The sequence below is a fragment of the Hydra viridissima genome, unplaced genomic scaffold, assembly GCF_058129835.1.
Source record: "Hydra viridissima isolate aposymbiotic clone 2 unplaced genomic scaffold, HvirCarnegie_v1 scaffold_4, whole genome shotgun sequence".
NCBI classification, from domain to species: Eukaryota; Metazoa; Cnidaria; class Hydrozoa; order Anthoathecata; family Hydridae; genus Hydra; species Hydra viridissima.
Window position 1 is genome coordinate 19,563,604 of NW_028324303.1, and position 26,402 is coordinate 19,590,005.

At 31.2% G+C, this 26,402-nt stretch overlaps 2 protein-coding genes, 1 long non-coding RNA gene and 1 pseudogene across 4 annotated transcripts; all 4 read left to right on the forward strand.

Annotated features, from left to right (window-relative positions):
- The first annotated feature begins 7,929 nt into the window (after positions 1-7,929).
- Positions 7,930-12,418, forward strand: LOC149890381 (uncharacterized). The gene is made up of 5 exons (XR_016451815.1): positions 7,930-8,016; positions 8,148-8,239; positions 9,128-9,179; positions 9,405-9,516; positions 12,400-12,418. It is a non-coding gene; the product is annotated as an uncharacterized LOC149890381 (long non-coding RNA).
- LOC149890382 (uncharacterized) lies at positions 10,351-20,560 on the forward strand. Its single transcript, XM_090085258.1, has 2 exons — positions 10,351-10,683; positions 18,719-20,560. Exon 2 carries the CDS (start codon positions 18,737-18,739, stop codon positions 20,558-20,560), a length of 1,824 nt encoding a protein of 607 aa, XP_089941384.1. The 5' UTR covers positions 10,351-10,683; positions 18,719-18,736.
- LOC149890383 (uncharacterized) lies at positions 12,009-14,754 on the forward strand (annotated as a pseudogene). Its single transcript, XR_016451884.1, has 2 exons — positions 12,009-12,056; positions 12,529-14,754. The product of XR_016451884.1 is annotated as an uncharacterized LOC149890383 (transcript).
- On the forward strand, positions 14,894-17,990 carry LOC149890384 (uncharacterized). The gene is made up of 6 exons (XM_090085257.1): positions 14,894-15,101; positions 15,470-15,688; positions 16,282-16,362; positions 16,711-16,952; positions 17,453-17,612; positions 17,806-17,990. Exons 1-6 carry the CDS (start codon positions 14,906-14,908, stop codon positions 17,988-17,990), a joined length of 1,083 nt encoding a protein of 360 aa, XP_089941383.1. The 5' UTR covers positions 14,894-14,905.
- Positions 20,561-26,402: the final 5,842 nt, after the last annotated feature.

Sequence of the window (26,402 nt, forward strand, 5' to 3'; positions counted from 1 at the left end):
TGCTTCTGCAAAATATCTGTAAAAGGAGATGGTGGTGGTGGATTCGATGGAGGCGGTGGATTGATACTGCAGTCCAGTCGACTTGTTGTTGAACGAGCTTACGTTTGATCGGTTTCACGAGGACAAATGAAAATCTTCAAATCCAGAAGAGGAGAAGATGCACTTGCTGTCGCCGTCATATCAAGAGAAGAAGGTGTAACTGTTTGTGCTGTAAGGTGTCCAAGGACTGAGCACAGTTCCGTTTCCGGGAGGTAAATTTTCATCATACATTCTCACTCTGGACTACCACCAGTTTCCAGAGGCGCCGATGATGTGCATCCTGATGTATTTTAGAAAAACGCCATTTCCTTTTCTTGCTGAATTGAGAAGCACCTATTCGTTTCTGCAAGTGGTGTTGAGGTACCTGAACTTCCTTGAGTAAAGTTTATAAAACGACAAGGAGGGTGGTATTGTGGTGAATGTGGAAATGAAGGGCTGAATCCAGTAGGTGATTACAGTAGCATTTTTGTTGTACAATTGTATTCCCAAGCTTGTTCTGAACGGCATGTCGAGGGTGAAATATCCTCCTAAGGTAATGGTGTTGTATACGTTGCATACATGCAAAGAGTTGGCGTAAAACGGACCTCCGGGAGGGGAGAAGAGCAAGTCGCAACCAAGGCTAGTGCTGTCCGTGCCAATACTTTCTGTGGTTGTTGAATAATTCCCAACGCCAATCTCCCCATCTGCATATATTCGAATAAAAACATTTCCAAGAATGCTTAGTCCTCTTGCGACGGTGCCATTTAAAGCTAACCATAACCTTTTCAGAACTCCATGACCGTCCGAGTAAGTGAAAACAGTAACCGCATCAAGCAATCCTGAAGCCACAGTTTGTTGTCTTATCCCCAAACTTGAAAAGATTGAATTTGGAACGAGTCCTAAAAAGTTGGATTTTTGTGATGTGAAATCAAAATAGCTTTTCGTCGCTCCATCTTGCAAGTTTGTTGGATCAACCACATTAATGAGTTTGTGCGAATTTAAATCGAGGTCCGCAGTTACCGTTCCAATTCCTGAATGAGTGTCCGCGTAATTATTCGTGCCAGAGTCAGAGGATGAAGTGGGCTCGGCGAGATTTGTGAGTTTGTGTGACGTCATGTTAATGTTTGAGTAATTGATGCTTGAGTACGCCACTCGAGGGTCCATATAACCTTTTGTGGCGGCGTTGTGTAGAGTGGTTGGATCAGAGACGTTGATCAATTTATGAGAATTTAAATTGATATCTCCATTGATAGTGCTCGATCCGTCTGTTTTTATGCGCATGCTCGAGCTTACGTCCACATTATTTTTTGTGGCTGCGTCGTGTAAATTGACAGGCTCAGAGACGTTGAGTAATTTGTTGGAATTTAAATCCAAGTGTCCCGTGATCGTGCTCGATCCGTCTGTTTTTATGCGCATGCTAGAGCTTACTCCACGTCATTTTTTGTGGTGGCGTTGTGAAGATTCGTCGGTTCGTTCAGATTGATCGCTTTGTGGAAATTTAAATCCAAGTCCGCCGTTCCCACTGCAGTTCTGCCTGACGAATGCGTGTCCACATAATTTTTCGTGGCGGCGTCATGCGAGTTGGTTGGTTCTGCCAGGTTGGTGATTTTGTTCGAATTGAAATCAATGTCCGACGTGATGGTGCTTGATCCGTCCGTTTTAATAAAAACGTTGCTGATGAGGTCTGTTGAAAGAGTGTCAAAAGAAACGCTAAATTCACTTCTGTTGAATTTATCAATCATTTTTTTAATATGCTGAGAATTTTTAAAACTCTTTGGGGTCACCAAAGGGTGTTGACGACGTCTTGAAAGCACACTTTCCCTCACCAAACTTTTTCAAGGCGAAAAGAAACAAGTTACCACAAAAAGACGTGTCTCCAAACTGAACTCATTCGCTGTTTTAAAAGACGGGACTTTAAAAATATTTCACCAGCTCGACGAGAGGGGGCTGAGCGTAAAAGTCAAAGCTGAACTTCTCATCCCCCCGTCTTTGTGCCAACACGCCCAATGAAACCCATCCGTGCTCGAATCTCCCGTGTTGACAATTCCACATTCTTTTTTCCTTGGCTTTTTTGGCAATTAGTCTCTGACAAAAACGTCTCTAAAGTTTTTTATTTTAAGCTTTTTCACCGAATCAATCAATTGAAAATTTGTCAGAGGCTCGTCAGGGAAAACAATTCCTTCCACATTGATCTTTTTTTTATTTTGTTAAATTTTTAAATCCTTTGGACTCTGCGATCAACCTCTCTGGACTCTGCGATCAACCTTTTAGACTCATTTGAAATTTCTTTGGACTCTGCGATTAACCTTCTGCACTCCTTGACCAATCTTCTGGATTCTGTGATCGGCTCGGGTATTAGCTCGGATGTTGGCTCGGGCGAATTTTTTAATTTGTAATGACCGTAAGCAAACGTGTGAAATCCATCTTCCAAAATGACTCTTTTATCGTCGTCGGCGCTAAGTGCGACTTTGTTTATTTCTGCTGTAAATACTTTGTGCAAATTGGATCTGATCAAGCTTATTTTACTTACCTTTGCTTTTTTGGTTTTCAAGCAGTTTTTGTAATCTTCATGAGTGATGTATTTTTGAACCACATTTTTTTTCACCCCTTTGGATCTTTTGTGTTCTTTATCGTGGAATTTGTAAGAGCTGTGGTCTCGGGAATAAGTCGAATGTTTGGAAAGAGCTTCCTCGCTGTTCATTTCCTGCAAGCAATTTCTGCAATAATATTTTTTGCCGTGATGTCCAGATGCTTGCGAGGAGATCAATCGACTTAGAGTTTTGATCAGACAATAACGATTCTTTTTTTCGTCTAAAATGAGCAGCAAGTCAATTTGCTGCTTTCTGTCCAAACGTTTGGAAATTCTCAAAGGATAAATGGACTTGTTTTCAAATCCAAAAACGTTGACGCTGATGTCTGGATTGTTTTTTTCCAACTTTTCGATTTTAGGGAGTGAAACTGGAAATTCAATTCCTTCCCAATTCAACTCTTTTGATTTTTCAATGAGCTCTTTGTTAATTCTCTCGCAGTTTTTATTTTTCGTGTTCAGCGCTCTGGTGACACACCACTTGAAACATTCGTTGTCTTCGTTGACCATGTTGATAATTGCCTTTTTGCTCGCCAGAAAATCGTCAAGAGGAATGTAAGACCTAGCGCTGAAGGTTTTGTAATCAACCATGTTAATGTCCATCATCAAAATGGCAGAAACTTTCCAACTCGATCCCGAATTGTTTAACTTGGTCACGTCTTCCAGGATTTCCTAAAATTCTCCCAAATCTACCGCCTCCAACACAATTCTGGACTTGGATGAAAAATGGGAAATTATGTTTATTTCCTCTCCAGTGGCAATGCTCACATTTGTCATCTCGCACGTTAAAACAATTCGAACTTTTTCATTTTTTATTTCTTGAAGGATTTTTATCGAACCGTCTTTCGCCAAGTCTAAAAATGCGGACACGTCTTGATGATTTTCTTTGACGTCGTAAGAAAATTGCTTGGTGACATGTCTCAGCGCGTGCTTTGTCAGTTGAAAATTATTTGTGGTCTGTTGAACACGAGTGATTTTAAAGACAATATTCTTTTTTTTTAATTCTCTTTTTGTGTTTTTTACTCTTTTCTTCACAACATCTGGAACGTATGGATCAATTGATGCAAGCAAGCTGTTAAAGCTGTTTACAACAACATTTCTTACAGCTGACGTCAACCTTGAAAACAGTGCAGGAGCCAGCACAGGTGACGGATCTGGAACAATCGAGTCAATGAGGTGACGCGATTGAATTGGACAGATATCGACGCGAAGACAGGATTTTGCAAGTGAACCAGTTTTGGAACAAGAGCTGGTTTCCACATGAGGGATTGACTCGGAGCGATGACAGGTCTCGCGATGACAGGTCTCGGCGGAATTGTGGACGGTCTCGGTGCGATGACAGGTCTTTGAACAATTTGACGCGGTGCAGAAACCGGCCTTTGAACAATTTGACACGGTGCAGGAAAAGGTTGTCTTTTCGCATCTTTGAATAATTTTTCACTTTTTGGACTTTGGCGATTTCTCGCAATTCTTTTACCGTTTTGTTTTCCATTTTTAATGCCACAAGATTTTATTTAACTTATTTCAATTTTTTAGTGTCTTTTAATTTTTGAACTTTTTTCTTGTTAAAAAACTTTGACTTTGGTTTTTTTTCGACTTTGCTGTTTATTCACGTTAGCGTTTTTTCGACTATGTTGTTTTTGTAGTTTTCAAGTTTATCAGAATTTCAAGTATATCTCCATCCATGTCTTTTTCATTACTTTGTAAAGGGATCCGTATTCGACCACCTCTCCAGTTTCGATGTTGGTTGTTTTTACAGTCACAGGTTTCTTGCGAATTGAACCAAGTCTCTCGTACTTGGGGTTGATCGGTATTTTCAACTTTTCCGTCTTCACCTTTTCACGCTTTCCATCTTTTTTCGGTCGGCCCATAGGTCTGTCTTCTTTTGCTCCCTCCAAAAGCAAATCTTTACTGATCAGATTGTTCTCAACCGCAATCATCTTCAACGTCATCAAATTATTGGAAGTTTTGGTGACACCATTTTCTCTTAGCAATTCTTTCAGATGATTTTTTGTGAATCTCATGGTGTTATTATGTAAACAAAAAAAATTATTTAATTCATTTTCATCAAGATTTATTCACGCAGGTCTGAAAGACTTAATTAAGAGCAACCATATTGATTCAATTTGATGTGAATTTTAAAAGTCTGTCAGAAATGACACTGCGAACAGGACAACATTTGCAGGAGTCGCTGATCGGAATGGAAGATCCACCACCAAGTCAGCTGTTTCATTAATCACCCTCTCTTTTTGCTTGCTGATGCCGATGAGGAATAATGTATATAATTTTGCGTAATCCAACAAAGACAATCCAGATTGGCAAACAAGTTAGTTTGTTCCGTAATATTTTTCGTCAAAGGAGAACGCGTCTGAATGCGCCATTGTAATTTTTACTTCACCAAAATTCAAGTTGAAATTGTAGTTTAGATATTTTACTCCATTGACGGTCGCGTTGAAATTGCTCACATCGCAATAGTCGAATATGGATGGATTGACAGTTTGACTCGAATTTCTGTTTGTTTGAAGTCCCAAAATGATGATTCTCGGAAGCTTTTGTCTGCAATTCTTCCAAGTCTCAAGTTGTATTCTGTACTCCAGATGGAATGGTATATCTTTCACACCTGTTTGAATTGAATGCAACATCAACCGACACTTTTTGTTCATAAAATTTAAAAAATCGTTTTTCCTCAAAATATCCAATTCAACTTTCGGCAGGTAAATTATGAATATTTTAAGGTCAATCGTTCCCGCAGTCACACTCTCAGCTCTGTAAATTACGTCATCGTAAACTTTCTTTGTGGATCTGATGGTGTGTCTGAATCCATAAACAACTTTATCGTAAGTTTCGCAAAACCCGAAAATGTGCTTCAAATGAATTCTGAACGAAAATGTGCCAATGGAGTTTGTGCTTGTAAACAAGTAATCCCTCTTGACGTTGAATCCTGAATTTCCAACAGCATTTCCCAGATAGCATGAACACGTTGGCCCGACGTCGGACCAACGTGTTTTATATTAGCTAGAAAAATTACGTCGGTATAACGTAGGAAAAACAACGTTTTAAATGTGCGTTGTGGTTTTCTGCGCTTAAGATGCTCAATAATTGAGTAAAGAAAACGCAGAAAACCACAATGCACATTTAAAACATAGTGTTTCCTACGTTATGCTGACGTAAATATTCTAGCCAAATAAAACACGTCGGCCCAACCTCGGCCCAACATGCGTTAATTTTTCTAGTTTAAACTAGAAATTTCTCATTATATAATGCGAAAACAAGAAAAATTAACGCACGTTGGCACGTTACACAATATTGTGTTAATTTTTAAACAACTGAACAATTATTGTTCCGTTATTCAATTATTTGTAGTTTTTTTTATTATTATTATTATTTTTTGTTTCAAATACTTACTTCAATACTTAATAAATAGTGTACACAATTGAAATATTTAAATATTTTAATTGTGTACACTATTTATTAAGTATAGAAGTAAGTTTTTGTAGTATTGTATGGAAAAAGTTGTAGTAGTAAAATAATGGAAAAAGTTTGCCAAGAATTTTTCTTTTAAAGTTTTGATTAAAAATGCAAAAATGACCGTAATTACGGTCATTTTTGTATTTAAATGCTATGTTTAATTAAACATAGTATTTAATTAAGCAGTATTTAAACACAAAAATGATCGTAATTACGGTCATTTTTGCATTTTTAATCAAAACTATAAAAGAAAAATTCTTGGCAAACTTTTTCCATACTTTTGGCATACATTTTTCCATACTTTTTCAATACTTTTGTTACTTTTTTTTATTACGTTTTTTTTTATGTTAACATAATTTTTTGTAGTTTTTTTTTTTTTACGTTTTTTACTTTTTTTAAAACTTTTTATTAGGTTTAGGCATTGAGTATAAAGGTATAAAAAATGGAAGTAAAACTGGTTATTTTTGCGAACTATTTATTTTTAATTAAGTTTACGTTTTTACGTTGCTTTTTTTTTCATTGTTTTTATTACATTTTTAAAATTATGTTTAGGCGTTGTAAATATCAGATATGGAAGTGAACCATGCTCAATAATTTTGCGAGCACGTTGTTAATAATGTTTTAATAGTTTTACAAAACAGTTAATTATAAGTTTTTAGGTCTTTTTCTTTTTTAACGACGCTAATGTAATTTGCTTAAATTTCGCGTACTTTTGAAAACAAACTGTTTGTTATGAAAGTTGTTAAATATATATGTTATAAAAGTATTAACATATTATATATATGTTAAAAAAGTATTAATATATTATATATATGTTATAAAAGTAATAATATATATTATTTATATGTTATAAAAGTATTAATATAAGTGGTTTTATGATAAACAAAACAGTTTGTATCACGCGAAGAAGTGGACGAAAGATTGATTTAAGTTAAAATAGTCAACACAAACAAATCGTAAGTTTCTTAAAATGTTTTTACTTATGTGAACTAAAATTTTTGTTTTTCTCTTACATTATTTTCTCACTTATCTTATCTCATCCGTTTATTCTCTCTTTTTTTTTTCATTTTTCTTAGCCTTACACCTTTATATTTTTGTTCTGAATCCAACTTTTTTAACGTTAATGTTCCTATTACTTCTTTTTTTTTATTACTTGTATTAATGTTACTTTCTTTATTATTTCCTAGTTTTAATATATTTTTTTTAAATTTTATTTGTTTATTTTAATAAGGTGTCACTCCATTGACTAGTTTTTAATTATATGAGTGACACCGAACCTAACTTTGTAAATTATAATTATATTTGTAATTTTTGATTTTATGGTTAAATAAATAAAAAAAATAAAAATAAAGAAATATATATATATATATATATATTCCTGGATCTACCTTATGGTGACATTTTATGCTAAAAATGTCCACCTTGCGGCGACAATTGTCTTAAGGTGACAATTTTCAGTCGCCTTAACGTTTCTTTACCAGTTTGTGAGTTTAATTTGTTAAACAACACAGAAACATTTTCCTATTCTTAAAGGTATGGATATTGAGAACCTTTGTATAAAATTTCACGCTAAATCACTGTATTTTTTACAAGTTATGAGAAAAGTAAAAACGAGGACGTATATGTTCCATTTTTTTCGATGCAAATAAAAGCTACGTTAGGTAGTCATTTTATTTCTGAAGCTCTTTTCAGGGTTTTGCTGCGAATATATCTAACCTTTTATGGTTTCTTTAATTCACTTGGTACTCAAACTTCTGGAAAAGTTTTATACTAATAGTTTTTGATCAAAGTCTGAAAAACAGGTTGTCTTAGAAAAAGATATACAAATTTAAAAACACGCAAATTTCTTTAAGCGACCGCGAGATTTTGCAAAGCTTGTTCCGCCGTATATAAATACAAAATCTAATTCAACTCACCAAGAAGAAAGCAAGTAAACATGTTAAGTGAGTTTTATTTTATTTTTATTCTTTTCAATTTAAAATTCAAACAACTACTTTAATAAAAACTTATTTTTTAAAATCTTTCTGTCACCTAAAGAAACTAATATTGTTTTGATTTCATAAAAATGAAATAGATGTCAGCCTAAAGAACAAGCAAAGCATTTTATTGTCTAAAAGAATGATCAAGAAGGATTTTAAAAATTAAAGATCAATATATATGATCAAAGTAAGATCTTAAGATTTCTTATGATTTTTTAAGATAAATGTTTCTTGTCAAAGTTTGTACCATTTAATTCCAATGTTGCCTAATTAGGTGTCACCTTAAGTGCAGAAGTTAAGAATTATGGTATTTGTGTATATTCTATAAGTGCCTTAAGGTGACAAATCATTTTGTCATCTCTAGGCACTTACAAAAAACAAGTGCTTTAAGGTGACAACGATTTGTCACCTTAAGGCATTTATCTTTTAAACTTGAGCCAAGTTGTCTAACATGCAGTAGATAAGATATAAATGATGTTGCCTCAAGAATAAAAAAATTATTTTTTATATTGTTTTTAAATTTAAAATGATATCCAACAATGTTTTCTGAATGTCTAGTTAAAATGATGTGTCCCCATAAGGCACTTTTTTCTACAACTTTTACTATGTTGTGATAATATCCAATAGATAAGATCTAAATTGATGTTGCCTTAAGGAGAAAATTGATATTTATAATTATATACTTTCATAAATCTTCAAACTGATATTCCCACATGTTTGCTGAAATATCTTTAGTCAAAATGATAAGACATATACTCTTTGCAAACAGTCATAATATGCAATAGAAAAGATATAAAATATTATTATTCATTGTTAGATATCTTTGCAAATCATTGAAATGACATTTGAGTATATTCCCTTTTACCTCTAAACAAAACAATGTGTCACCTAAAGGTACTTATTTCTGAACCCTGGATTTTTAATATGCAGTATTTAGGGTATAAAATGTGATTTCCTTAAGGTGAGATTTTTCATTAAAAAAGTTTGTTTGAGAAACACCTAACTACATTTTCTCACAAAAAGGTTATATTTAAAATTTATTATTTAAAATTATGCGTTCTTTTAAATTCTTTAGGATTTAAATAGGATAGGATTTGGAATATTTGCATCAGCTGAGTTTCAGAAAGGTGACTTTATTTTAGAATACAGTGGTAATTAGATTTCTATTTTGCTAGTCTAGTAAAATAATGCTTAAAGGGGTTTATACACATCTAATTCAAAAAAAAGATTTAATTGTTTGTATCTATGTTATATTGTTATTCAAAGGAATATACATTGATAAAATCTTTAACAAAAATCTTGACTTATTTTTGTTAAAGATTTTATCAATGAATATTCCTTTTGTTGAATAGATGAAACTATTTCTAATTTTGAAGCAGAATTAAGATACCAACAGTATGAAAAAGATGAATTGGGTTGTTTTATCTATGATGGGATAAAAAAAATTTATGGCAAATCCATTTGGTAAGCATTGAATGAAAACAATTTTATTTTTTTACATGTTCTATAACTTCTTTATAACTGATATAACTTAGTATTATTGAATGTATGCATGTATCTGAAATTCATATTTGTGCACCATTTTACACTTTTAAAATCTTTTTACACAGTTTTTGTGTTTCTTGTTTATGGAAATAAGAATTTTACTAGGCCTTAAAGATAATACTTTCTTTTTTGTGTGTGTATGACTTTTAAAATTGATGCCACACACAAATTATCTGGGGTGTATAGTAAATGACTCACCATCTATCCATGCTAATGCGAAACATGAAAAGACAGTTTCTAATGAGGCCCACCTTTGTCTTTTTGCTACAAATATTATTAGCATAGAGACTGAGATCAGGTATATGTTTTAATTCCTTTTTGTTAAATTTAAAAGTAAGCAAAAGTTTAGTAAAGACATAAATTTAAAAAATGTGTTTTCAGGTATGACTGTGGTGATTCAACAAAAGAAATGCCTTGGCAAAACATAGTTTGTTTTTATTTAACTTTTTACAAGTTCCATAATTGTAATATTTTTCATGTTAAATCATCCTTCATCAACTTTTGGTAAAGTTTCCTGAATTATCTTTTTTTGTTTAAGTTTAAAGTCTACTCAATGAAAACTAAGTTATAAAGTCAGTACAATAAGTTAGTTCAGAAATCCGCTGAATGGCTTTATTAAATGGGTTATCTTAGAACTATAATACAACATTTCCTCTTGGCTAATTTTTAGTCATTTTTGATGAAAATTAGACTGTATGCAATTAAGATATAACTTAAAGTTTTGCAGAATATGCCCACTTTGCAATCTAGTAACAAATATTCCAGTTTTTTTTTTTTTGGTTTAGTTATTTAATAGTTCATTGAGAAAAGCACTTTATCAAACAATAATATGTGTTTTTCATATACTTATATATTCATATTGTTAAGGATAAGTTTTCTTAGCTTACCTGTTAAAGGTAGGCCAAAATTCTCTTAAGTTTCTTAAGAAAATTGTTGTGTTTTCTGAAAGGTTTTACATGGTATATACAAAAGAAACACAAAACTATAGCTTGAGTTGCCTGGATTGCATTAGCAGGCTTTCTTAAAATTTTTCTATCAAATTTTATTTTTGTTTAGAAATAGTATAGAAGTATAATAAAAGAAATAGTACAGAAGTATAATAAAAGAAATCCCAGCTAGCACACTTACGTTGGGCCAACGTATGTAAAACCATCGCGAACGTCGGCTGTTTTTTCCAATGCAAAACCAACGTTGATCCAATGTCATATGTTTAATGATGAAATTAATACCGACGGAACTAAAAACAACTGGAAAACTTACATTGGTCCAACGTATGTTTTTACATCGCAAAAAGTTAATAGCTTTTACGATGTAAATCCAACGTTGATCCAATGTATTTAAATTGACTTTGATTCAACCAACGTTGAATAAATGTATGTTTTTACATTGCAAAAAGTTTATTGTTTTTACGATCTAAACCCAACGTTGATCCAATGTAATATATATTGATCGTGAAAACAATAAACATTTTGCGATATTTTTAAGGGAAATGTGTGTTTTTTTTGCTTTGTTTATTAATTTTTTGCCTCTTTTTTGTCAACTTTTTGCGATGTATTTTCATATGGATGATCGACGTTGATCAAATTTATGTAAAAACATCGCAAAAAGTTGTTAGTTTTAAAGTCCTTTATTCGTAAAATTAGCTTTTTTCTGTTGCATTCATATATGGATGCAATGTTAATCGAATCTATGTAAAAACATTGCTAAAGGTTGTTAGTTTATATATTAATATATATATATATATATATATATATATATATATATATATATATATATATATATATATATATATATATATATATATATATATATATATATATATATATATATATATATATATATATATATACATAAACCTGCTTTGTAAAAAACAAAAACAAAAACGTAGTTCTATTAAGTACTTAATTTTACATAATATAAATTCTTTTATATACATTCCAGTGTATACTATTCAGACATCATTTTGACAAGTAATGCGTTTCCCTGTAGGTGCGAAATCCGTTAACCTATTTTATTAAGCCTTGGTACAATGTGTTATATTATGAGCAATATGTTATACATTATATTATGTTAATATATTATATTATATTATGAACAATATATTATATTCATAGCAGCCGAGAGAAATTTCGGGCCCCGAGGAAGTTTTCTTAAGGGGCCCTCATTATGATCAATTATATACCCAGGACCAAAAGAAGCGTGCTCTGGTCATTGAAAATTAAAAATAAAAGTTAATTAAATCTTTTAAAAGTCAAAACTATTTAAATCTTTTAAAAATTACTTTAAAAAATTATTTGTACACACACGGGGCTCCGGGAATTTTCCCCGTCCACCCCCCCCCCCCTCTCGGTGGCCATGGTTACATTATGTACAATGTTATGAAATAAAAAGAACAAATTAATTCAATAATTAACCACGTGCTCTACTTCCTTAAATAGGACGTTAAATTGCTTATAAAGGTAATGTTATTTTTCATAATTAATTCACAATTTTTTTATTATTTTTAATTTAAAGAAAGTTAGTTTTTTGTTGGATGAATATTAAACAGTTGATAAAATGGTAATCTATTCATTGAAAAGGGTTAAATTTATTACTTTTTATTATATATATTTTGAATTGAAAAAAATACACCAAATTTTCCAAAGCTACTTTCAATTTTATTATATAATATACCAGTTATATTATATTATACAACTTCTTTTTGAAGTTTGCACACAGGCAGGCACAAATACTTTGTACTTTATATATTATAAAAATAATAATAAAATGTATATTATATTATATTATGTCATATAAATTAAGTTTAATAGATATGATATAAACGTGTCAATAGATATTTTATAGACTTCTCTCTATATATACATGTATATATTATATTTACTAAAAATAATTTCATATAGTTTAATATAGTTTATTAATGTATACTTATAGTCTAACAAATATAATGAGCATTTCTTACACTACAAAGCGTCGGAGAATAAAAAATCAGGTTGAGAAAGATATGAATGATATTTATAATGAAAGCAGAGCCAGTTTTGTTTGTAACCAATCAAACCATATGCAATTGAATTCTACATTCATAATGGAATCATTTGTCAATCAAAATCATTTGGAATATAACACATCCTCCACTTTTTCTAATTTTTCTGACCTTGATGATAATTATCAAGGTTCTCAACAAAATGAATTATTTGATGATGATATAGATGACCTAATTAACGATGAAAAAGCCTGTAATAATCAATGTGCAGAAACTTTATTTCATAAATGTAATAGTAAAAATATATGTGAAAAGTTAGGTCAATGGTCTGTCACATATAGTATTTCACAAGTTGCTCTAGGTGCTCTCTTTCCTATACTAAAAGAAGTTGTCCCCTCTCTTCCAAAGGATCCTCGCACTTTGTTAAAAACACCCCACAAGTATGATTTAAAATTGTTAACAGGTGGTGGTGAATATTATCATGTTGGTTTAGAAAAGGGTATTCGAAATATTCTGAAAAACACATTACCAAAATCAACTCATTTAGAATTGCAATTCAGCACAGATGGTTTACCTTTATTCAAGAGTAGTAGCATTACTCTCTGGCCAATCCTGGGAATGATCAAGAATGTTAATGATAAAGTTTTTGTTATTGGGTTGTTTTGTGGAAAAGAAAAACCTGCTCATGCTGAAGAATTCTTGGATGATTTTGTTACAGAAACAAGTAATTTACTACTGAATGGTATATGTATTAATAATATTCAATATTTTATCAAAATTCATTCATTTGTGTGTGATGCTCCTGCGAGAGCATTCATAAAAGGAATAAAGTATCATTCAGGCTACAATTCTTGTGAAAAGTGTATTCAAAAGGGTGATTATTTAGGGAAAGTAATTTTTACCAAAACTAATGCTCCTTTGCGTACTGATGAGTCATTTAGCAATATGATTGACAGTGATCATCATGCAAAACCTTTTCCTTTAAATTTACTTAAAATTGGTGGTGTTACTCAGTTTGGATTGGATTTTATGCATCTCGGCTGTTTGGGTGTGATGAAACGATTTCTTTCATACTGGAAAGGTCCAGTTGGTCCTCTTAAGGTAAGACTAGGATCAAGAGATGTTGTAAAAATATCGGATAACTTATTATGTTTAATTTCATATATTCCTATTGAGTTTGCTAGAAAACCTCGTGCTCTAAAAGAAATTCTGCGATGGAAAGCAACAGAGTTTAGACTATTTTTAATGTACTTAGGCCCCTTTGTCCTAATTAATATACTGCCTACGGATTTATATAACCATTTTATGCTGCTATATATTGCAACAAGAATTCTTGCTAACCCAAAAAGTATAAACTCAGATTATGACTACGCAAATAATTTATTAGTACAGTTTGTTAGCACTGCTGCAGATTTTTATGGAAAAGAATGTCTTGTTTATAACGTACATTCCTTGATTCATTTGGCAAATGATGTTAAAAACTTAGGTTCTTTAGAAGAATTTAGTAGCTTTCGTTATGAAAATACGCTTGGAAAATTGAAGAAATTGATACGTAAGCCTCAATCACCAATCCAACAGATATTAAGAAGACTCCATGAAAAAAACATGTTTAAAGAGGATCTGATCTCTCTATTTCCTATATTGAGCCATGAACACATCGATGGGCCGCTGATATCTAATTTAAAGGGAAAGCAATATAAGCTTTTTCAAAATAGTCTTTGGAAAATTAAAGTATCAGATAATAATAATTGTTTAATATTAAAAGATGGTACAATAGTTCTTGTCAGAAATGTAGTTAAAATGGATAATGAGATTTTTTTAATTTATGAAAAGTTTTTATTCGTATCTGATGCATTTAAATACCATTACCTTCTTCTAAAGTAGATATATACATGGTAAAAAAACTTACGAACAAATTGATTTATTCCTGTCTAATTTCAGATGTGGTTACCAAGTGTATGTTTTTTCCTTATGGTGAGGAATCATATATAATTATTCCACTATTACACAGTTGAACAATTAAAATATTAAACAAACAAAATATTGATTATATATTTATTTAAAGTATTATTTAAAGTATTTGTAATTTTGTTTTTTAAGTATAAAATATGTATAACCAATGTTCTATTTTTTATGTGTTAAAGGCTTTCTAATTAAGGCTAAATATTTAAAAATCATTATAATATAAAGTAATTATAACAATTAATGATGATAGAACTACTAATATATTTCAGTATATTATTAGTAAATGTATAATTTTTTAATTAGGTAATTATATTTTAATAATGTTTATGCATTTGATTTTGCAATAGAAATCAATAATATAATATGGAATATGCTATAGTTTATTTTGAAAAAGAAAACTCAGTAGCAGTAGTACCGATTAGCTGGATTTCAAAGGAACCTGGCTCATGTTATTGGCCACCATATAGGGCAAATAGATTAGAAGCTGCCACTAAAAATAAAGAAATGCCTGAAGAAAATTGGGAGTGTCATACTAATACTCGAGTTTTAAGACGCTATGGTAAGTACTGAAACATAAATTTAAAATGTTTACAGTTTATTTTAACACCTATTGCACAATTATGATTTTCTTTTCTTAACAAAAGATATAACTTTTCCAACTAGACTGATGTTAGTGGTTTGTTGCAGACATTATAAAAATATAAGCCAATATAAAATTATTTTTAAAATATTTTTTTAAAATTAATCTAAGAATTTATTTATATTTTTTTAAACAAGAAAGTTTTCTAGCATTAAAATTGAAAGTATATATTTATATTAAAAGATAAATTGGAATTTTGAAGCTCATATTCAATTTTGCTTGTTTTTAAAACATGTTTTGTAAACTTTATTTTCTTTTATTTTAAATATATTTAAATTTACTTAAAGAAACGTACAAAAAAGCCAGAAATAATCTTCATAACGCTGAATTGGATACATCTGCTCTTGATTCTGAAAGTCCTGAAAAATTTGACAGAAAACGAAAAAGTTCTGTAGAACATATTGCTGAAGCTGCTCATATGAGTTTCATGCCAATGTCATGCCCAACAGTACCATATCCTTCAATTCCGGAACATATGACAGGTTTAGTTGCTGTAACTGACAAAGGTATTTTAATTATTAAATCAGTTTAGATCTCTAAACTATAAAATTCAGTTTGTACTGAATTTTATAGTTTTATACTTTTTAATTAAATTTATAATTACTTAATTTATTATCTAATTATTATATTATTATTTAATAATATAATTAATTAAATAAGAAGTAAATAAATCAGAAATCAGAATTAATTATTAATCAGATAATAAAGTTTATTTATATAATTGTTTAATTATTATCTAATATATAATTATTTTATTATGTAATTTATAATAATAATTAATTTGTTATCTAGTAATTAACTTTTTATCTAATAATTATATTATTATCTATTAACATAATTAATAGCTAATAATATAATTAATATCTAATAATTATATTATTATTTAATAATATAATTAATATCTGATAATTGTATTATTATTTAATAATATAATTGTTATCTACTAATTTAGTTAATATCTAATGATATAATTATAAACTAATAAATTAATTATTATTTAATAATGTATTCTTATTTTATAATTATATTATCTTATAATTATATAAATAAACTTTATTATCTGATTATTAATTAACTCTATTTTCTTATTTATTTAAAGTCCATACTACAGATTTACAAGAAAGTAAAAGAAAGAAGAAAAATATCAATAATATTGACTCAGTCAGTGTTGCAGGAGTAGGTAATAAAATTTTGATTACATACATGATAGGGTGGATCTTTTTTTACCAATTTTTTATTTCTTATAACCGAATGTCTGTAAACATTCACTATAACAAAAAAAGATTATTTTCTTGATAAAATCAAAATTTTATTTAAAATTTTTCTTACTCCATTTTATCTTTTTGCTTATACTACATTGAAAACTTTAAGACATTCTCTTGTCTTATATGTTCTAGAAGTAGCACAAGAACAGTTTCCTTTTGTATATTATTAAGTTTACTATTATATTTTCTTTACCTTTTTCAACAACTTAAATTTAGTTTAAACTGGTCAATGTCTTAGTTTATGTTTTTGTTTTATATTTTAGCAGAACTATCAGGTTCAGTCACCAGTGGTACAATAAGTAAAGTTCTATCTCGTCTTGCTTCAATTCAGGTTGATATTAATGAAATTAAAAAAACACAAGAAGCAATCCTAAATACTATGCGAAATATGGTACATGTTGATATTACTGATTTACCAGATGGCATTAAGTTGCCTATTAAAACAGAAAAAGAACTTAATGATTTAGAAGAAAAACTTGGTTGCAGGGATACCTGGACCGCTTTGGTAATCTAAGAATGTTTTAAAAATATTTAATTTGAGTAAATACAAACTCATGTATATATATACATTATAATATTAATAATATATTTATTATATTGTTTATGTGTGTATATATTATTATATTTATAAGAGTTTATTTGGGGATGACACTTTTATATGGATTGTGGCGAGTAAAGTATATAAAATATGTATAAAAGCTTCCTGATGATCCTGTCAAAGGAGAAACAGCTTGTTGAAGATAGATACTTAGAAGATTTTACTAATTTATAAATATATATATAGTTATAAATTAGTAAAAAGACTTATCTATCTTCAACAAGCTGTTTCTCCTATATATATATATATATATATATATATATATATATATATATATATATCACTTGCGGGTTCTCCCTAAATCAGTCTATGAATGTACCATTTATATATATTTATAAATATATTTGTATATAAAATATAAAATTATATAAATATGTAAATAAAATATATAATTTTAATCTTTTCAGAAAACGTATCTTGGAACTACTGGCGGAAAGGATTGTGGCTCTACTACAAGAAATATTTTAAAAAAGATATTTGATAACAAAGTAGCAATGAAATTAAATTTTGCAGGACGTGGGGGTAAGATGGGGATTAAGAGCTTGCAAATAACACAAGCTATAAAAGGTATATAACTATGTTTTTTTATGTTTAGAGATATCAGTATATACTTTTATTTTTCTACTTAATTATTTCATACTTTTTAGTATATAAGGCATACTTTTAAAAATAATTATTAACTTCATTAAAGTATTACCTTTTTTAGTCTAACTTTGATATTGTTTTTACTTTTACTATTTGGTATTGTCTTTACTTTAAGCTGCTGTCCATCTTAACAAAGCAGTAAAATCAACCGATGCGGATATTGAAGAGGTGATAAAACAATGGCTGAGATATGCATGCGATCGTGATAGCGGAAGGAGGGCGGGAAACAGGAAAAAACTAAAGAAAAAAATCCTTAATGAACAAGAAAGCGATGATTTTTATGAGACTAGTGATACATAATTTGTTTTCTTTTGAATAATATAATCTTTACCATGTTAAACGGTGTTCTTTCTGTATATAAGTATTGCCTTTAAGCTAAATGGTTTATCTATAGAATCTATTTAGAATGCGACGCCCAGGGCGCTGGTAGTGCTAAAACCGGCACTGCGTCGAATCAAAATAAAATACGACGTTGATTCAACATAAAATACAAATTTGAATCAACATAAATATAACGTTGAATCAACATAAATACAACGTTGAATAAACATACAAAACAACGTTGGATCAACATAAAATACAACGTTGGATCAACATAAAATACAACGTTGGATCAACATAAAGTACAACGTTGAACAAACATAAAATACAACGTGGAATCAACATAAAATACAACGTTGAACAAACATAAAATACAACGTTGAATTAACATAAAATACAACGGTGAATCAACATAAATACAACGTTTAATAAACATAAAATACAACGTTGAAACAACATAAAATATAACGTTGGATCAGCATAAAATACAACGTTGAATAGGCATTATATACAGCACTGCGCCAACGAAAATCCTACACTGTACCGACTTAAAATAAATGTTGTTCCAACGTTGGATTTTTGTTGTTGACGACGTCGCATTTGTAACCATAATGATATAAAAACAACGTTGGCAACCGACGTTGGGCCAACGCTCCGCGCGACATTGTTCTAATGTTTTAACAACGTATAAGTGCTAGCTGGGATAGTACAGAAGTATAAAAAAAATGTTTAGAAATTGTGCAGAAGTTAAGAATAGTACAGAAACTTTATGTGAAGCTCCTGTCTTCAATGACTCAGACTCAGAGATAGAATATTATTATCATTCAACTGTCAATGCCATTCTCAAGTCCTCTAATGTTAAAGATGGTTTAAAAGATGGCAAGCTTGAAGCTGAAAATGTATATCTAAGCTCATCACCTATTGCAAACACAAAAAATATGGCTTTCTTACCAGGCTTAATGGAATTGTCCTTTCCTACCATTGGAAGCTTGGGATCTGACTCAATAGAAAATCCTAATCCTCTAGTTATTAATTCAGACATGACTGGTGCTCATTCTTCATATGTAGTAAATACAGCTTCTGTGCCACAAAAACCTCAGAATGAAGAATTGTCTGATGATGGTTTTAATGATGCCGCAATAGAAAATCTGATTTCTCCACTTAATGATTCTGGCATTATGACAGAAAGGCATTTAGACATCATTGAAACAGATGATGAAATTGACATGGACATTTCTAGATCAGTTGATTTTAGAATTGGCAGTTCAGTGTCACATGAAAATATAGTCATTAATGAAAGTAAACAAAAATACAAAAAGCCTTCACGACTTTGCTTGTTCTGCAAAGTTCCTCAGACTCGATTGAAGCGTCACATACTTTCAAAGCATTCTACAGAAGCTTCTGTAACACCTCTGCTAAGTATGAATGTCAAAGATCAGAATAGGAAAATAGAGCTGTTCAGAAAAGAGGCTATTAGAAATCATAATATGTCACTTGTAAAATCAGGTAAAACATGCTTTATCAGAGAAAGAAAGTCAACCACTCAAGATAACGAACTACCTCTCATGTGTTCTGGCTGCAAGGGTTTCTATTCAAGAAAATATAAAGCTCGGCACCAACTTGTGTGTCAAGCATCAAATCTTATGCTGCCAATGGTTTCTATATCTTTAAGCGAACATATCGAGAAGTATCCAAGTGATTTCATAAATCTTCTCAGTACATTGCAGCTAGATGATATTGGGAATTACATTAAATCTGATGAAATAATTTTAATGATTGGTGCTAGATCTTATAGTGCACTTAAAAGGAAGAAAGATAAAGTATCAGAGACCAGAAGATTAGAGCGTGCACGTATGCGACTAACAGCAAGATTATACATTTCTTTTAGAAGTATCTTTAACAAACAGACAGAGGTTAAATTAACTGATATTTTAAATAATGCAGGTGATATGTATTGTAGAGAAGTAATCACACTAGTAGGAGAAGCAATCAATTCTATATCAGAAAAACCAAATGAAGACCATTTTTCAGAAAAATCACAAAAAAATGGCTTAAAGATCAGCATACTAAATTTACTAAAATTAACAGCAAAATTTTTAATTGGTTATTTTTTGGTAAAAAATGAGGATTTGAGATCTCAAAGAGTGGTTGATTTCTTAAAGGTATTAAAGTTGTATGAAGATGATTTGTTTGGTGATGCCTACTACAATCTGAATTATCGTAAAAATACTAACTTGCGTAAGCCAATAAATCTGCCAAATGAGGGAGATGTTCAGTTACTAATTGAGGAATGTAATAAAATTATGAATTCAATTGACGATTATGAACATCCATTGAATTCATTTACTACCATCAGGTCAGCTACTGCCACATGTCTGACTATATTTAGTGCTAGGCGTGGTGGTGAACCAGTCCGACTCCAGTTATATCAGTGGAATGAGGCATTGAAAGGAGAATGGGTTGATAAACAAGACCTACCAGTTGAATTCAATTCAGAGCAAATGTTTATTACATATCACTACTATATAAGGCCGATTCTGGCGCATTGATACCCCTTAAGTATGGGAGGGTATTCTGGCGCATTGATACCCCTTAAGTATGGGAGTGTATGTATAGCGTTGGATAGGGTGAGATTAAGGAATTAAAAATTTCTTGTTGCCTTTTTAATTCAAAATGTTCTCTGTCGCATTGATACTTTTCCATACTTAAGGAAAATCAAGATGGCGACGTTTTTATGACATGCGATATCTATTCTGACGCATTGATATCGATTCCGTCGGTAGTTTTTTAAATAAATTGCTATATTTTTTTATTTCATTGTTAATATCATGCCGTAAATAATTTAATCTATAGGAGATTATCATAATCCATAAATGTAAAGCATGGTTTTATAATTAAAAAGTCGGAGTAAAATTCCATCCGAGTTTCGCAAACAGATGGGAGCAAATGTCGTCGTAAAATCTTTTCTTGTCAATGGTTTTTAAAACTGAAAAATCTTCCAGGCGACACGGATGACTTCTATTTTGGAGCAGCTGAAACAAAATGTACTGGGCGTTCATGAAACTTTTTCTTTTTAATTCTTTCGGCTTGTCTTTTCCGTACACCAGATCGTATAAGAAAGACAAATCCTTAAAATCTTTGATCAACTGTTCTTCCAGATATTCTATATCGTCCCGTTTACCGACAAGCACGTAATAGATATAGTTGGCATTTTCATACTGATTAGTATAGTTGAGTTGTTTTAAAAAGATTAAAATGTGTTCTTTGGTGATGCGAGAATATTTCACATTGGTGTTTTCAGAATCGATCAGCAAGTTTAGCGCCTTGAATTTTTTCTTTAATTTTTCAAAGACTTCTTCAGGAATCTTGCAATTTTGTTTACCTTGATATTGTTTTATGCATTCTTGAAAATGAATGATGCGCGAGTAAGTGTATTTGTTTACTGAATTGGATCGGTCGTAGTCTTTATACGGAACAGTTGTTTCTAACATTTCTTGCTGTCCCGAACACACGAGGCAGTATTTTTTATTGCTGTCGTCCATTTCAAACTGGCTTGGGTCGTCGTTGATGCAAAATTTACATTTGGTATGCAAGACAAGTTTTTGGGCAATTTTAATATCGGTCCACCGTCGTTGAGAAAGCGTTTCTTCTGCAATGGTAAAATATTGACGTTGAAGCTGGTTTTTTTCTTCGTCAAATTTAGCACGGTCTTCAAACGAAAGCTGCGTCTGCAGGATGTCTTGATATCGCTGGATGAGGTGATTTGTCTTGGCGATAAACGTTATTTTTTCAGTCTTGCGTTTATCCAATTCGTCTTTGGTCTCCATCAGATGCTTAATAGCTTCATCTGACAGATCGTGTTTGTTTTCCAAAAGAAGAAATATTGATTTTAAGTGCGCTATATCGTCAATGTTATCCTTGTCAAACTTTTCCATAATTTTCGTGTTCAATAATAGAATGCTCATTTTTTAATGTGAGCGTGTTAATTTAATTTATCATTGTATTTTTTTATTCAACAGTAGAATATTGTGAAAATAAAAAAAATTTAATTTTGAGTTAAATAAATTTCTTAATATAGAAAATAATGGATGCGATAACTAAAGTTGATCTTATTAACATGCTTAATGGTGAAGAAGTGAAATGTTGTACTGATAAATCTAGTAGATATATTAAGTTTGAAAAAAACGTTAGAAAGCTTCCAAAGAGCACTAAAATGTCGTTTATAGAAATGATTCAAAAAAATGCCATTTGAAGAATTTTTGGGAATATTAAAATCTGCTATTGATACATATAATCATATTGAAATGAAAAAAACAACGAATAAAAGGTTATCAAATGCTTTTTCAGCAAAAAGAATTTATCGCAATTATAGTGAAAATATTATTAGTAATACGAGAGCAAATTTAGATAAGGGTAAAAATTCGAAGAATTTTCATGGATCTGAAGGATCTAAAGAATAATTTTATATGCACTCATATATAAAATTTACAAGTGGTTTATAGAATAGCACCTAAAAATGGAATGCTTGAGAAAGGTGAGTTTGGTCCGAGCAATAATCCAGATCCAATAGATTGGTAGTCTTTTCCATTTTTAACAAAGAGTCCTTCACCAATAGTAGGTTTTACCCAAGGCCTTAAAAAGATTCCTGATCCTGCAGCAGTCATTTTCATTCCACTTCCATTCTTTTTCAAGTAAACGATTCCTCTTCCTGCAATTTTATCCACCATAGCAGAGCCAGCAGAAGAACCTACACCTGCTAACAATCCAGTAGCTAGAGCAGGAACAACCCTTGTGGCAAGAGTGCTACCTAACATGCCTAGTAACGGTAAAAGAGCTCCGATAAAGCCACCTTCAACGGTTGAGTTGTATGCAATTTGTCTTTTGCTCAATTTAAGAGTGACTCCTTTACCAGCTTCATACGCTTTTGTGATTTTATTCAATTGCGCATTAGTGAGAGCAAGAATATGTTCACCGTTCAAGTCTTGATGAGATAGTCTTATATTAACATCAGTCTTTTCTTGAATTGCTTTTTTTATTTTATCAGATTGACTTTGTGAAATGTGTAATTTTACTTTTTGGTAGCTCATTTTTTAAATAAAAGAAAAAAAATTATCGTTGAACAGCGCTGCTCGTATAAAGGTCTTGAAGCACAGAGGTTATTCTTTCTCTAACGTGAAATCTGAGGATAATGTCTTCACCTCTAAAGTCGATCAAGTTACCGTTTTGATCTAAAATTCTTGTTTCCATTCTTGAAATTCTACCCACCATGATAGGTAAGTATATCAAGTGAAAAGGTTTTTCAGTAACTTTGTAGCCTGGAGGAGAGTCAGGATGAAAAGAGTAAATGTCAGATGTTCTTTTTCCGTTATCATAAGAGGATCCGATAACATCGTTTGTGATTCTGATGATGGTTACATAGTCTATTCTCGAAAGTGCTTCAGACTCGTAATAGTCAATATAACTTGTGACTTTATTTGGATCTGTCGGATCTTCCTTTTTCTCTACATAGGTATATTCTGCTTTATTAAATCCGAGAACAGGGGCTAAACTGTTATTTACGTTAAAATCCACCCAATACTTTGTTGTAGATCCAGGTTTTCCAAATTTCAGAGTAGCTCTTAAAGTGGTTAGGTTTGCTCCGATAACAACACCATCTGCTCTATACAAGTTTCCAGTTTGTTTTTTCATTTCCTTCTGAAGATAATCATTAATCTCACTAATTTCATACGCTCCTTCTTCGATGTAAATGGTGTAGCTGTTTGAACCAGCGTTGGGACTGTATCTGAAAACATTATTTGTCGAATTGATGTTGGTGTAACTGTGAATAGTGTCAAAGCCAACAAGAGCCATTTCATACTTCTTATTAGGTTCGAATTCAATGGGGTTGTCAAACTCGATTTGGATAACGCTGTTTCTCACGGTTGGAGTTTCTTTTTTCGCTTTTGCAAGGAGATAAAATCCGCTCATCTTTTTATATAGAGATGGGAAAATAAAAATTGTCAAATCCGCTTCGATATTTTCCACAATCCTTTTTTGAGGATAAATCAATGACTGCAAATCCGTGAGGTTGAGACCAACAATATTTACAAAACTTTTTAAACTCTTCTATTTTCATATCGCTTGAGACGTGATCTTGGTAAATGTGGTTAATGTTTTTTAAGTCTTGAGGAAACAAGCAAATGAAATTAGCGTTTTCTCGGATGGTTTGTCTGGGAAGCATGAAATAATTTTGAGCAAGGTAAAAGCAGTCGACGTTGGAGTGTCTTCCTCGGATGTAATATTTTTCACACTTGTTTTGTTTGGTGAGTTGCAAGTCATCAAAGATCATTAAATTGTTTTTGGATGAATCAAGATCTTCAGGATTAGGCACATCGTCAGCAGTTTCGAAAAATTGACATTCCATATCCTCTGTGTTATTCCATTTTTTTGAAATTTCATCAATGACACATTCAGGACTTACGTTTAATTGTTCAATTTTGCTTTGAATGTTAAACAAATCAAGAATAACCTCTTTCGGTAATTTCTTCTCGAACGAGTTTTTTAATATTTTATATTCTGGCTGAAAAAGAGATTTTCCAAAGACTTGCAAATGATTGTAATCTAACCATCCAGGTCTTAAAAGTAAATTGAGTAGCAACGTTGTTTTTCCGCATCCTGATTTCCCAATAATGATTCCGCGTATACTTTTAGGCAAAAGCTTGTTGTTTTTTCTTTTGCTTTTATTTACATCCCATGACAAATCAATCACTTCCATTTTTTATTATGTTGAATATAAAAAAAAATGTATTGTGTCAAATGTAAAAGAATAACAGAAACGAGCAACTTACACCATGCTATAAGCAAAAGCAATAGAAATATGCTTAAAGGAACTTGCATCATCTGCGGATCGACTAAATGCAAGTTTGTTTCTGCGAATGCGCTTAGCGGAGGAGACTTGGTGGAATCGATCAACAATTTTTCAAAAAAAATAAAGCTTCCATGGGCAAAGTTTCCAGGAGAAATGCACATTCCAGGAATGAATTTTGCAGGACCTGGCACAAACCTGGACAAAAGACTTACTTCCACGGACATGTATCAAGAGTGGAGTAAACCGGTAGACAGAGTGGACAATGCAGCATATCATCACGATTTGGCTTATAAATATTTAAACGATGTTAAAAGCAGAAATTTAGCAGATCAAATGATGCTTGAAGAAATGGATTCTATACAAAATCCTACTCAGAGAGAAATAAGAGAGCGAAAAATCATCGAGCCTATCATCAAAGCCAAAGCTAAATTCGGATTGGGTGTTAAAAAATCTCAGATTTTCAATGGGTTAAAAGAACCTAAAAATTCGAAGAATTTTCATGGATCTGAAGGATCTAAAAAAAAGCACCGGAGAACCTGAAATGGACAGATCAACTTGCAAACGAGCTTCATAAACCAGTAATGCATCATTTTAAAAGAAGAAAAGTATTTGTGAACGACATCGATGAAATATGGGCTGTAGATTTGGTTGACATGCAATCGTTTTCAAAATTCAACAACGGTGTAAAATATTTGCTCATGGTTATTGATGTGTTTTCAAAGTATGGATGGATCGTCCCGTTGAAAAGCAAAACTGGAGTTGATGTAGCTAGCGCTCTAAGTAAAATATTTGAGGAGAGAAAGTGTGTCAAAATGTGGGTGGATAAAGGTAAAGAGTTTTATAACAAGCATGTAAAAGCTCTAGGTGTGCAATTATACTCTACTGAAAATGAAGAAAAAAGTTCTGTTGTTGAACGATGGAACAGAACGATGAAAGAGAGAATGTTTAAATATTTTTCAGCTAACAACACCAATAAATACATTGACGTTTTAGACAAAATGGTTGATAACTACAACCACACCAAACACTCTTCCATCAAAATGACTCCAGTGGAAGCTAGTAATGAAAAGAATAAAGGTAGGGTATGGATGAATCTAAATGGAAAGGTGAGAGCAGAAAGACAAGAACCTAAATTTTCCATGGGAGATAAAGTGAGGATTACTAAAAAGAAATCACATTTTGAAAAGGGGTATACTCCGAGATGGACGGAGGAGGTTTTTACCGTGTCAAATGTTCAGCATACGAATCCTCCCACGTATAAAATCGTTGACGCTAACAATGAAGAAATACAAGGTACATTTTATGAACAAGAAATGCAAAAGACCAATCAAGACATATTTAGAATTGAAAAAGTCATTCGTAAGCAAAAGAACAGATCACTAGTCAAATGGCAAGGATATCCAGACTCTTTTAACTCTTGGGTGAACAATAGAGAAGTGATTTCTATGAAAAAATGATCTTTAAAATTAAAAGAATTTAATTATTCCGAAAAACGAGTTAAATAATTTTCTTTTCTATATAAAAGAAATGAGTTTTATTACAAT

What these genes read in the sequence shown, in the direction of transcription:
- LOC149890384 (XM_090085257.1), top strand. Translation starts at nt 14,906, where the DNA reads ATGGAATATGCTATAGTTTATTTTGAAAAAGAAAACTCAGTAGCAGTA. An exon ending in AGTCAGTGTTGCAGGAGTAG is followed by an intron (nt 16,363 to 16,710) that starts GTAATAAAATTT and finishes TTTATATTTTAG; the next exon opens with CAGAACTATCAGGTTCAGTC. An exon ending in AATAACACAAGCTATAAAAG is followed by an intron (nt 17,613 to 17,805) that starts GTATATAACTAT and finishes CTTTACTTTAAG; the next exon opens with CTGCTGTCCATCTTAACAAA.
- LOC149890382 (XM_090085258.1), top strand. Translation starts at nt 18,737, where the DNA reads ATGTTTAGAAATTGTGCAGAAGTTAAGAATAGTACAGAAACTTTATGT.